Source organism: Notechis scutatus, chromosome 11, assembly GCF_049901735.1.
Source record: "Notechis scutatus isolate UNSWTSFEM ecotype Mainland chromosome 11, rNotScu1.2, whole genome shotgun sequence".
Classification (NCBI taxonomy): Eukaryota; Metazoa; Chordata; class Lepidosauria; order Squamata; family Elapidae; genus Notechis; species Notechis scutatus.
The window spans coordinates 2,738,481-2,750,886 of NC_142019.1; the positions used below are offsets into that span (position 1 = coordinate 2,738,481).

General features: G+C 45.4%; 1 protein-coding gene across 1 annotated transcript in view; it reads left to right on the forward strand.

The window, feature by feature from the left end:
* HCN4 (hyperpolarization activated cyclic nucleotide gated potassium channel 4) overlaps positions 1–12,084 on the forward strand; it is a 57,190-nt gene extending 45,106 nt beyond the window's left edge. Inside the window, exons 4-8 of the mRNA XM_087972572.1 lie at positions 502–720; positions 6,705–6,851; positions 7,275–7,515; positions 8,841–9,005; positions 10,356–12,084. Of these exons, the coding sequence (XP_087828698.1) occupies positions 502–720; positions 6,705–6,851; positions 7,275–7,515; positions 8,841–9,005; positions 10,356–11,911 (2,328 nt within the window). The 3' untranslated portion in view covers positions 11,912–12,084. The remainder of the gene's footprint in view (positions 1–501; positions 721–6,704; positions 6,852–7,274; positions 7,516–8,840; positions 9,006–10,355) is intronic.
* The last annotated feature ends 322 nt before the right edge of the window (positions 12,085–12,406 follow it).

Consider the following 12,406-nt stretch of genomic DNA (forward strand, 5'->3'; position numbering starts at 1 on the left):
GGTTCAGAGAGACTGATTGAGATATAGATACTTAAGTCTAGGGAAAAATTGCAAGGCCAATGAGGGAATTCTCAGGAAGATCAGCCAGGTTCCAAGAGGACAATATTCCAAGCAACACATTAGCTTTCAGACTACTGACATCCATGGGAGTGGAAATCACCCCTAAAAAAGGACAAAACTTTTGAGTGTGCAGTTGTGAGCGCAATGGTGTCTTTTTGGACACACCCCATGGACACCACTGCTCCAAACAGATGCTAGTCAACTGCATTTTGAGAAATTAGAAAGAGAACTGGTTGCAATTGCCTGTTCCGACTTGAGGTTCTCACCAACCAGTGTCTGGAACTAGCAAGGTATGGCAAGGCTGGTGGGCGTTTGACCCTTGCTGACGCCTTCAGAGTTGATGGGAATGGTGGCGGAGCACCTAGTACAGGGAAGGTAACCCCACCTCATCCAAGTGTGTCCATCTCATTTTGTGTAACTCTCGTCTGTCTGTCTCTTCAGAATGACTCCTGGGGGAAGCAATACTCCTATGCGCTGTTCAAGGCTATGAGTCACATGCTATGCATCGGCTATGGACAGCAGGCCCCAGTGGGCATGTCTGACGTGTGGCTCACAATGTTAAGCATGATCGTTGGTGCCACGTGCTATGCTATGTTCATCGGCCACGCCACAGCTCTTATCCAGTCTTTGGATTCCTCACGGCGACAGTATCAGGAGAAGGTAAGTGGCTTCTTAGGTGGCTTTGGTGAGAAGGTTCCGTCGCTGGATTACTCTAGGATCCAGGGAGCTGCTGAGAAGCGGTCCAGGGAGTGGATCCTTCTCACCAGTTGTCCCTTCTTTTCTTCACCCCAAGAACGATCAGAAAGGGAGCCTTCCAAAGCCCCTTTTTCCAAGATAGCATGGAACAAACAGATGAAGTAACCCTAGTTAAGGACAGCATGGGAATATAGCCACAATCCCATCCCATGAATAAGGGCCACCGTCTGCCTTTTTATTTTTTTCCTCTTGTCAAGTAACTCTAGGCTACTTGCAAAGATTATTATTATTTTTTGCAAAAACTATCCAAAGTGAAAAATTTTGCAGAAAATTGTCCAATGCTGCAAATGTGTTTGTATGGTAGATACAAGAGATAGATGATAGATAGATGAGATGAAAGATACATAGGTAGGTATGTAGGTAGATGATAGGTGGATGGACAGATGGATGGATAGATGAGAGAGAGAGAGAGACAGAGGTGTAAATAGACGGATGGATGGATGGATAGATGATAGAAACAGAGAGAGCGGTGTAGATAGATAGATAGATAGATAGATAGATAGATAGATAGATAGATAGATAGATAGATAGATAGATAGATAGATAGATAGATAGATAGTCAGATAGAGATAGATAGATAGATAGATAGATAGATAGATAGATAGATAGATAGACAGACAGACAGACAGACAGATTATAGATGATAGATAGATGATGGATGGGTGGATAGATGGGTAGATGAGAGAGAGAGAGACAGAGGTATAAATGGATGGATGGATGGATGGATGATACAGAGAAAGAGAGAGAGTGGTATAGATAGATAGATAGATAGATAGATAGATAGATAGATAGATAGATAGATAGATAGATAGACAGATGATAGATGATAGATAGATGATGGATGGATGGATAGATGGGTAGATGAGAGAGAGAGAGAGAGAGGTATAAATAGATGGATGGATGGATGGATGGATGATACAGAGAAAGAGAGAGAGTGGTGTAGATAGATAGACAGATGATAGATGATAGATAGATGATGGATGGATGGACGAATGGATGGATGGATAGATGGATAGATGAATAGATGGATAGATGAGAGAGAGAGAGAGACAGAGGTATACATAGATGGATGGATGGATGGATGGATGGATGATACAGAGAAAGAGAGAGAGCGGTGTAGATAGATAGATAGATAGATAGATAGATAGATAGATAGATAGATAGATAGATAGATAGATAGATAGATAGATAGATAGTGGATGGATAGATATGAGAGAGAGAAAGAAAGAGGTCACTCCCAGGAAATATTTCTTTCTTTAAAATGCATTATCTTGTAAAGTCAGTATCATGGACACAATGCTGAATATATTCAATTTAAAAATAATTAGCTCAGTTCCCAATTAAACAGAACACTCTAAGAATAAGCAAAACACTCAACATGCTACCAAATGTAAGCCACCCAGAAAATGCTCTTTTGTTCCTACATACATTTGCAGCAAAACTTGCCTGCAAACAACTGGTGGAGGACTCATGCGCAACAAGGAAGGAAGAGCCAAAGCAGGAAGAAGGGGAAGCCAAATTAACGTGTTTGTTGTGTGTTTGTTTCATGTTGGCAATTATGAAATCCCCATTGCATTTTTTTTTTTTTTACTGGCACCAAGCAGCCCAGATTCAAAGCTTACAATGGAGGCAGTTCTTAACTTTGCTTGTCTGATGACTCCAAACTTGACAGTGCCAATCCCCCAATCCATTGATTGAGCAATACATAAATGGGGGAGCTGAAACTCCAAACCCAACTTAGATATATAAATTAAAAGAGAAGTATTGCAGTACCATTTGGCCATACCATTGACATATTTTTTGTTATAGATGCTTAAAAAAATGTTTGGAAAACCTTGTGTGAACCAGTGAGAATTAATGCATTAAAATTCCCTGGGGGGTGATCAGATTTAGGTATGCACACAGTGCGTCCATGTTCCTCTGCTTTTTAATGATGTATGCCTCCTTCTGTGGCCTGCCCAGCAGATATGTTTAGTTCCATCTGTTGGTTCCATCAAATTCAATTTGTGAAGATTTTTGTGTTTGAAGTCAAGCCAGTGTGTGTCCTTTTCTGTGGTCTGCCTTCAATATATATATATATATATCTTTTTCCCCACACTCTTTTTCTGATTTCTCTTTCTCTGTTGGTTTCGGACTGCTTGTTGGAGGATGATAAGTGGGTAGAACTTAATTATGATCATGTGTGGGAGACAGAAAGAGAAAAAGAGGCACTGGCATTTTCTTAAGCACAAGGGGGATCATATCTGAGCAACCAGCAGCAGAAAGAAAACACATGGAATGCCCGCTGGAACGAAATTAGCTAGAAATATTTGAATTGCAAAGGAGTCTTTTGGATAGAAAGAGACAAATGGATTTGAAAGACAAAGGTCACTCAAGTCCACATTCAGGACAGACAGGACCACTGGCTTGAAAGAGGGGTCAAAGAGGCCAACTATATTAAAATTAACAAATTAACAAGAGTTGGAAGGGACCTTGTAGGTCATCTAGTCCAACCCCCCCCCCCCCAAGCTGGAGACCCTACACCATTCCTGCAAGATGGCAGTCCAATCTCTTCTTGAAAGTCTCAAGTGATGACGCTCCCACAACTTCCGAGGGCAACTTCTGTTCTATCGGTCGATTGTTCTCCCTGTCAGAAAATTTCTCCTTATTTCCAGGTTGAATCTCTCCTTGTTCGGTTTCCAGCCAATATTCCTTGTCTGGCCTTTGAGTGCCGTGGAAAACAGCTTGGCCTCCTGAGCTGTTGCAGCCCCTCAAATATTGGAAGACCGCTATCCTGTCTCCCCGGTCCTTGTCTTTACTAGACCATCCAGGCCCAGTTCCTGCAACCGTTCTTCATATATTTTAGTCTCCAGTCCCCTAATCCTCCTAGTTGCTCTTCTCTGCACTTTTTCTAGAGTCTCAACATCTTTTTTATAATGTGGTGACCAAAACTGGATGCAGTACTCTAGGTGTGGTCTCACTAAGGCTTTATAGAGTGGTATTAGCAGGAGAGGGATTCAAATTTTTAACAATTGGTTCTGTGGGCCTGGCTTAGTTGGTGGGCATGGCTTGGTGGCCATGTGACTGGGTGGGCATGGCTTGGTGGTCATGTTATTGGCTGGGCGTGGCCAACTCAATTCATTCACATCAAGGCATGCGTCTCCTCGCCTGGCCTCTCATGACTGTGGGGATGCTGCAACAGCCGTAAGTGTGAAAAACAGTCATAAGTCACTTTCTTCAGTGCCATTGTAACTTTGAATGGTCACTCCACACAAGCAAAGTACCAGCAAAGGAGGGGGGAAAAAAACTCCAGAGAAGTTCCTGAGACAGGAAGTCTAGTCCTGCCAAGAATGTAATAAGGGTTAACGGAGAGGCAGTTTCTGTCAGCAACACCAGAATGTTTCCTTCCTGCCTTCCTTACAGGATTAGACCAGTAATTTCTTCTAACAACCGGTTCTCTGAACTGCTTAGAATGTTAACAACCGGTTCTCGAGAATAGGTGCAAACCTGTAGAATCCCACCCCTGGGTATTAGTACCTCTAATGATGGACACATGCACCTCAACACACAAAAGGTTTAACTGCATGTCTTACAGAACAGCATCAAGCATTTATGTTCTCTAGTATGTATGTTCAAAGCAGCATCAAGCATGAACAGCCCTCTGTCAATGGAGGGGGAGGGATACAATACCCGCTCTCTCCTGTTTGCAACACAGACCTTTCCCCAGAACCCATTTGTACTATTTAAGTGACCCCGAGGGCCCAGATAAACCTCCAACTGGCCTCAAACAACTCCCAGAAAGAGTACTAATGACCAGAGCAATATGAATCCTCCACCATTCAGTCAGAACCTGAAGAAGCTTCTCGAATGAGAAGCGAAACCTCTTCAAGGAAAAACAAAGACAGTCCAGTTGCCTTTTGGAAAAGCACCTTTTGGGGGCTTTTGAACGGAAGACGCCTTACCCCAAGCCAATTGACATGTTGAAGTCTTCCCACTGTTGCATTTTATTTATTTATTTTTAATTCCACAAATGTGGTTCTGAGCTTCTGAACAGGATTTAACACTGATGACTCTCATGGGTGCAAATGACCAAACCTTAGTTTATCCCAGCTTAGACCTCACTCTAACAGTAATAGTTAAGCGTCTTTGTCTAACAATTATAGTTTAAAAAGAAAAAGAAAAGATAATTATATTGTTAGTTTGGGGTGAAATTGGTTTTTTTTCCTCTATTTTTAAAAAAAAAATATGATTGTTTTAGCCCTTCAGCTACAGCTTCCATGCAGTTTCTAATTCTAAACAGCTGGTTTGGGGCCGTTTATTATGGAGGGGGAGGGAGTGATGGATCAAAGGTGCAAGTAAATCATTCACCAGCTCTGCTTGCTGCTGGGAGAATCCATTTTGCACCTCCAGGCCAAGCTGAAAGGCAGTAAATTGCAGAGATTTGGTGCAGATCTCATTTCAAAGTCACTGTCTGAACCTGCTTCTTTTCAGCTTGAGTCTGTCCATAAAAATGATGGATAGATGCCTTGTGGCACAGATGGAGGAGGGGTGGAAAGAGAAAGAGGCACGTGAGCAGAATTGAATGAAAGGCCATCACTACAACATCACTACTGGAGTAGATGACCTCCAAGGTCCCTTCCAGCTTCTATTCTATTCTATTTCTATTTCTATTTCTATTTCTATTCTATTTCTATTCTATTTCTATTCTATTTCTATTCTATTTCATTCCATTCTACTCTATTTCTATATTCTATTCTATTCCATTTCTGAATTTTATTCTATTCTATTTCTATTTCTATTCTCTGTCATTCTCTTCCATTCCATTCCATTCTATTCTATTTCTATATTCTATTCTATGCTCTTTCTGAATTCTATTCTATTCTATTTCTATTCTATTTCATTTTCTTCCATTCCATTCCATTCTATTCTATTTCTATATTCTATTCTCTTTCTGAATTCTATTCTACTCTATTCTATTCTCTACTCTACTCTATTCCACTCTACTCTATTTCTATATTCTATTCTCATTCATTCCATTCCATTCCATTCCATTCCATTCCATTCCATTCATTCCATTCCATTCTATTCTATTCTATTCTATTCTATTCTATTCATTCCATTCTATTCCATTCATTCTATTCTATTCTATTCTATTCTATTCTATTCTATTCTATTCTATTATTCTCTTCTCTTCTAAATTCTCTTTTCTAAATTCTCTACTCTACTCTACTCTACTCTACTCTACTACACTACACTACACTACACTACACTACACTACACTACACTATTCTCTTCCTCTCTTCTCCTCTCCTCCTAGCACAGTTTCTGGGTGGATCCTTTTGGATTGCGTGAATGGCGATAGAGCATTCAAACACGGCTTCCCAACCTCTCAGAGAAATAGATTTCTCCAAGGGGTTTACTGGGAGTGACACAGTCCTCGACTTACGATGCCAGTTGGGGCCAGAATTTCCACTGTTAAGCCAATGGGTTGTTAAGGGAATTGCATCGGATCGTACAACCCTTCCTGCCCTGGGGGTTAAGAGAATCCCTGCCGTTGTTAGTTAGGCAAATCATGTAGTCCTTAAGTGAATCCGGCTTCTCTCATTGATTTTGCTTGCTTGAAGCCCGCTGGGACAGTCGCAAAGGGTGACCACATGACAGGGCAACCATCGGAAATACATGCTGTTTGCTAATGGTTGGAATTTTCTTCTAAGTGTCTTTCCAAAAGAAAAGGACATTGGTGATAATCTCTAGCCGTGTCCATTTTTGATTCTGGAACGGTGATATAAATAGCATGCCCTAAAGTTAGGTCAAAACCTGTCTTTTTTTTTTTTTTTTTTAAATACATTTTATTGAGTACATCTTAAAATTTAACCTGTCTTGATGGATCCTGTTTTCTCCCCACACAGTACAAGCAAGTCGAACAATACATGTCTTTCCACAAACTTCCAGCTGAGATGCGCCAGAGAATCCATGACTACTATGAACATCGGTACCAGGGCAAAATGTTTGATGAGGAGAGCATCTTGGGAGAACTAAGTGAGCCCCTGAAAGAGGTGAGCGGTATAAAGACAAAGGAAGCACAAAGTCAAAGGTACCGATAGAATATTTGTAGCTCAGGGTTGAATTCTGGGCTTAGCTCAACTGTTCTGCACTAAAGCTGCACGGTGCTGTGAAACTGAAACTGAAATGGAAACTGAAACTCCTCTGCTTGTGTTTTGCCTTTGGAAGAGATTCCTTTTCAGGTGAGGAGGGGGAGTAGAAATCCTTAGCATCAGAGCGTGTTAATAATAATAATATAGGAAATACTAAATGCTCTGAGGATCGTTTTGTAAAATCCTTTCTTAGTGAGCCCCTAGAAGCCAAGAGGAACATAGATGCCAAATTTCCAAGTTTGTAGGCTTTACGGTTCTGGAGATTTTGTGATGATGCGTGAATGGTATTTCCCGTGTCTCACAGGATGTTTCTGCTTCTGTTAGGAGATCATCAACTTTAACTGCAGGAAACTGGTGGCTTCCATGCCTCTATTCGCCAACGCCGACCCCAATTTTGTAACCTCCATGCTGACCAAGTTGCGTTTTGAGGTCTTCCAGCCAGGGGACTACATCATCCGAGAGGGCACCATTGGGAAGAAGATGTACTTCATCCAACATGGGGTGGTGAGTGTGCTCACCAAAGGCAACAAGGAGACCAAACTGGCCGATGGTTCCTACTTTGGAGGTACAGGAACACATTTCCCTCTCTCGGTTATATAGCCAAAAAACAAAAACAAAAAAAGACCAAAAGGGGGTGGATTCTTTTGTCTGCTCTTAATGTTTTGTTGAATAATGGAATGACAGAATGACAGGGTTGGGAGGAACCTTGGCAGTCTTCTGGTCTAATGATCCCCTACTCAAGCAGGAAATACCATTGAGGACAAATGGTTGTCCAATCTCTTCTCAAACACCTCCAGGGATGGAGCAACCAGAACTTCTGGTTGTCCAATCTCTTCTCAAACACCTCCAGGGATGGAGCACCCAGAATTTCTGGTTGTCCAATCTCTTCTCAAACACCTCCAGGGATGGAGCACCCAGAACTTCTGGTTGTCCAATCTCTTCTCAAACACCTCCAGGGATGGAGCAACCAGAACTTCTGGTTGTCCAATCTCTTCTCAAACACCTCCAGGGATGGAGCACCCAGAACTTCTGGTTGTCCAATCTCTTCTCAAACACCTCCAGGGATGGAGCACCCAGAACTTCTGGTTGTCCAATCTCTTCTCAAACACCTCCAGGGATGGAGCACCCAGAACTTCTGAAGGCAAGCTGTCCCACTGATTGCTCTAACTCTCAGGAAATTTCTCCTTAGTTTCTAGGTCAATCCCCTCTTCTCTGGGACAGCCCCTCAAATATTGGAAGACTGCTATTATGTCAACAGTAGACCTTCTTTTCATTAAGTTAGCCCAGGGTTCTGCAACCTGCGGCTCTGGAGCCACATGTGGCTCTTTCGACTCTCTGCTGCGGTTCCGTTGGCTGATCCCACCACTAGCTGGCACCTCCCCTCCCCGTCACTTCTCACCTGTCCTGAGAAGGTAAGGGTGACGGCAGAGGATGGAGACTAGCTCCATATTCCAGAGCAGGAGGCGACTGGGTGGGAGGGAGTGACATCGAGTTGACCACGCCCACCCACTTACACCGGTTGTTAAATTGTTGGCTCCTAGTGTTTTTTTTTTCTGTGGGGAACAGGTTCAAATGCCTCTTTGAGTGTTTAAGGTTGCAGAGCCCTGAGCTAGATATACCCAATTCCTGTAACTGTCCTTCGTGTGTTTTAGACTCCAGTCCCCTTGTCATCTTCGTTGCTCTTCTCTGCACTCTTTCTAGATCTTTCATTGAAGTTATCAGTGGTTGTGTGATTGAATCTCCCGATTTGTATGCTCCTAGCCTTTAAATGTAGCCGGCTACTACGTACTGCTATGACTACTACTAGATTGCTTGCCCTTGCTATGGACCCCTGAAAAGCCAGTTGTCCATACCACAAGACAGATGTCAAGGCGTTTCTTTTCCTTCTAGAAATTTGCCTGCTGACTCGTGGCCGGCGCACAGCCAGTGTGAGAGCTGACACGTACTGCCGCCTCTACTCCCTTTCGGTGGACAATTTCAATGAAGTATTAGAGGAATATCCCATGATGAGAAGGGCCTTCGAAACAGTGGCACTGGATAGGCTGGACCGCATTGGTAAGTACGCACAGAGAGAGATTTGGTATTCAGAAGATACCGGGGACTGAATCAGAGATGGGATTCAGCCGGTTCGCACCGGTTCTACAGAACCGGTAGCAGAAATCCCACCTTTGATTGGCCCCGCCCACCCCATCTCTTCTCTGCCTCCTGAGTCCCAGCCGATCGGCTGGGTCTTCTTTGGTTGCTCTGCATAGGAGAAGGGAGCTGGAGAGCAGGTTAGTGGGATTGTCAGCCTTCAAGATCTTTTCTACTTTTCTACAGACTGACAGGGTTGGGGAGAGAATGGGATTTTGCAGTAATCTTCCCCCAAGAGTGGGGAGGGAATGGAGATTTTGCAGTATCCTTCCCCTGCCATGTGCACCAAGCCACGCCCACCAAGCCACACTCACAGAACCGGTAGTAAAAAAAAAAAATGAATCCCACCACTGGACTGAATACTAGAGAATCATTTCTGTTCTTGATGGTATGGTGTTGAAAGCCACCTATGGTTGAGGATCCCATCTCCAAATGCTTCCTCCACCTCCATTCTTTTCTTCTTCTTAAGCACAGATCAGGTTAGGAGAGCATTAATGTGGCATCTTGGAACCTGTGAGATGCAGCAAGGGACATGAGTCCTGGGAAGGCTATGAAGAAACATTCTGCTGGTTTTGGCTGAAGATCCACCTGGTCTTGCATCTTATTTCCACCCAAATGTTCCCAAGGAAGTTCATCAGCAGGGCTCAGGGGCTGTAGTCTTCTTCTGAGGACCTCCAACAATTATAATCAAATGATGTTGTCAGGATTCCAAGTAACATACCTATAGCAAACAAAACTCTGAGGCAGGCAGATTCCTCAAAGAATAGGTTTATTGGGTATGTAATATTGGCACAGGCTGGTGAAAACCAACTTGGATTATTTCCACGGTTTTCACCTAATTAAAAGTAAAAGTTTGTCACTTTCTCAAAACAGTCAGTCACATGGTCCAATCAGGATACTGTCCAGTCACTAGGTGACTCCAGTCCCCTCCTTCCGAGCACCTGCAGGAATGTCCTTGATTCCCAAGAGAAAGTATTTTGTTTTGACTACAACTTCCCAACCATCTCTATTTCCTCCCCCGCTTGTCCCTGTTCTCCAATGTCTCAGCACTGAAGTCTCAAGATGGCCTCAGTCAGGCCAGCTTCAGGGTTGACAGATATATTGTAATCTGTAAACCTGTGGTTTTTGTACCCCTATTTTGATTTCCACTGGAAATGAATCTTCTGCAGAAGAGGAAGCTGACTGAGATGGGTGAGAAGAGCCACCCCTGGTGTCTTATGTGGTTGGTGGCTCCTCAAGACAGCTCCTCACTGTCCTCCTCCTTCCTTTCAGGTAAGAAGAACTCCATCCTTCTCCATAAGGTCCAACATGACCTCAACTCGGGTGTCTTCAACTACCAGGAGAACGAGATCATCCAACAAATTGTGCAGCATGACCGAGAAATGGCCCACTGTGCCCATAATGTTCAAGCGGCAGCGGCGGCAGCAGCATCGACTCCTACGCCTGTAATTTGGACCCCACTGATCCAAGCTCCTCTGCAGGCTGCCGCCGCCACCACTTCGGTAGCAATAGCGCTGACTCACCACCCACGCCTTCCCACAGCCATTTTCCGCCCTCCGGTCTCTGTTCTGGGCTCCCTGGGGCAGACGCAAAGCCAGACTCCGAGGCGCTTACGGAGGCTCCATTCCTTGGTGTCTTCTGCCGGACCTTCCATCGTGGGTTCCCCATCAAGCACGCCATCCCAACAGCACACGCCAGGAGTGGAGACCCTTTCCTCCTCCTCCTTCCAGATCCAGCAGTTGGCTGGGTTTACCGCATCAGCCACCCTGGGTCAGTTGCACCGTTCCTTGGCCAGCTCTCCATCTGCTGGGTCAACACAGCAAAACCTGGGCAGCCCAACATCTACCGGACTGGAGCAGCTGTGTCCTGGGCCTCTGGATTTGACAGAAGGGGTTGCTCGGCAGCAGGCTTCAGATACCAGCTTTGGCCCGTTCCAGAAGGCTCCCCCGAGTTCTCCACCAGCCACCGCCCCCTCTTCGTTCCCTCAACTCTCTTCAAATTCCCCCGTTAGTCCTTGCAGCCACTTGCAACCTACGGGCAGGCCCCACTCCACGGGGCAGCTGTTGCAGCTCTCAGGAACTGGAGGGACCAACCACTTCCAGTTGCCCCCTTCATCCAGTTCTCCCTCCTCTGGCTTACGCCAGCTGTCCCAGGCCTTGGGAGGCCCCCCTCCTGCCTCCGGCCCTACCCAGCCAAGTGCATTAGGCCCTTCCACCGAGATGGCCACTGTTGCTCAGTTGCACCAGGAACGGTCCCCCTTCGCTTCTCTGTCTCCCCCAAAGCCCGGTCCTGTACCCCCACCCTTGTACCCCCTACCATCAGGCCTTAGCCCTCCCAGTCAAAGCCTGCCCCCCAGGACTTTCCAGTGCAGCCCGTCGGGAGTGCTGGGTTCTCAAGGCTCTTTGCTCCTGCCTCAGACCTCCAGCCCACCTGCCCAGGTGCTCCAGCCCCGGAATCGGCCACTGGTTTTGCCAGGACGATTAAGCCAGGACCTCAAGTTGATCTCCGCCTCCCAACCGTCTCTTCCCCACGAAGCAGCGCAGACTTCAAGCCCACAATCCTCCTCCCGGGAGTCCGTTTCTAGCTTCTCCTCATTCTCCGGAGGAGGCAAAGGCAGTGACATCGGGGGAGGCCCCAGACCTCTGGGGAAGCCATATAGTTCGGGGCCAGGACGGGTCACTTTACCACGCCAGACATCCTCAGGTTCTCTGCCCCAACCCCCTGCATTTGCCATTTCCTCCTCTCTGCCCGTTGCCGAAAGGAAAGGATCTCTACAGCTGAGCGGGGAACAAGAGCCCACCCGCTCAAAACTGCCTTCCAACTTGTGAGAGGCTCCTTCCTCCCACCCACCCTCCGGCCCGGCCCCCTGTCCTCCCATTTCCCGGAGCCCCCTTTCTTTCATTTTCTGCTTTTCAGGTCCCAACACACGTTGATGCGCCTTGGTTTCCCTCCTTCCATTTCTTTTGAGTTTAACGACGAGATAAAAATTAAGAACAAGGGCGATATCACACACACACATACACAAGATAACCAGGTATTCTTAGAGCTATAGATTTTCAGTCACTTTCTTTTATAGAATATTTTACTACATGGAGCAAGAGGTTGGAAAAAAAAAAAAAGGCACCGGGTCGATGCGGAACGATAACATGGTACTCACGACTTCTTTCGCTTCCTGCTAACAAAATTGTTTTTCCGATGGAGAGATTCCACCCCGAGATTGGCGTTCAAGGGCCTTTACTCGGTAGGGGCATCCTCCTTTTCCTCATTACAATCTGGAGTATTTCAGCCTTTGGGGTTGTACCCACCCAGGTTCTCATCTAAGG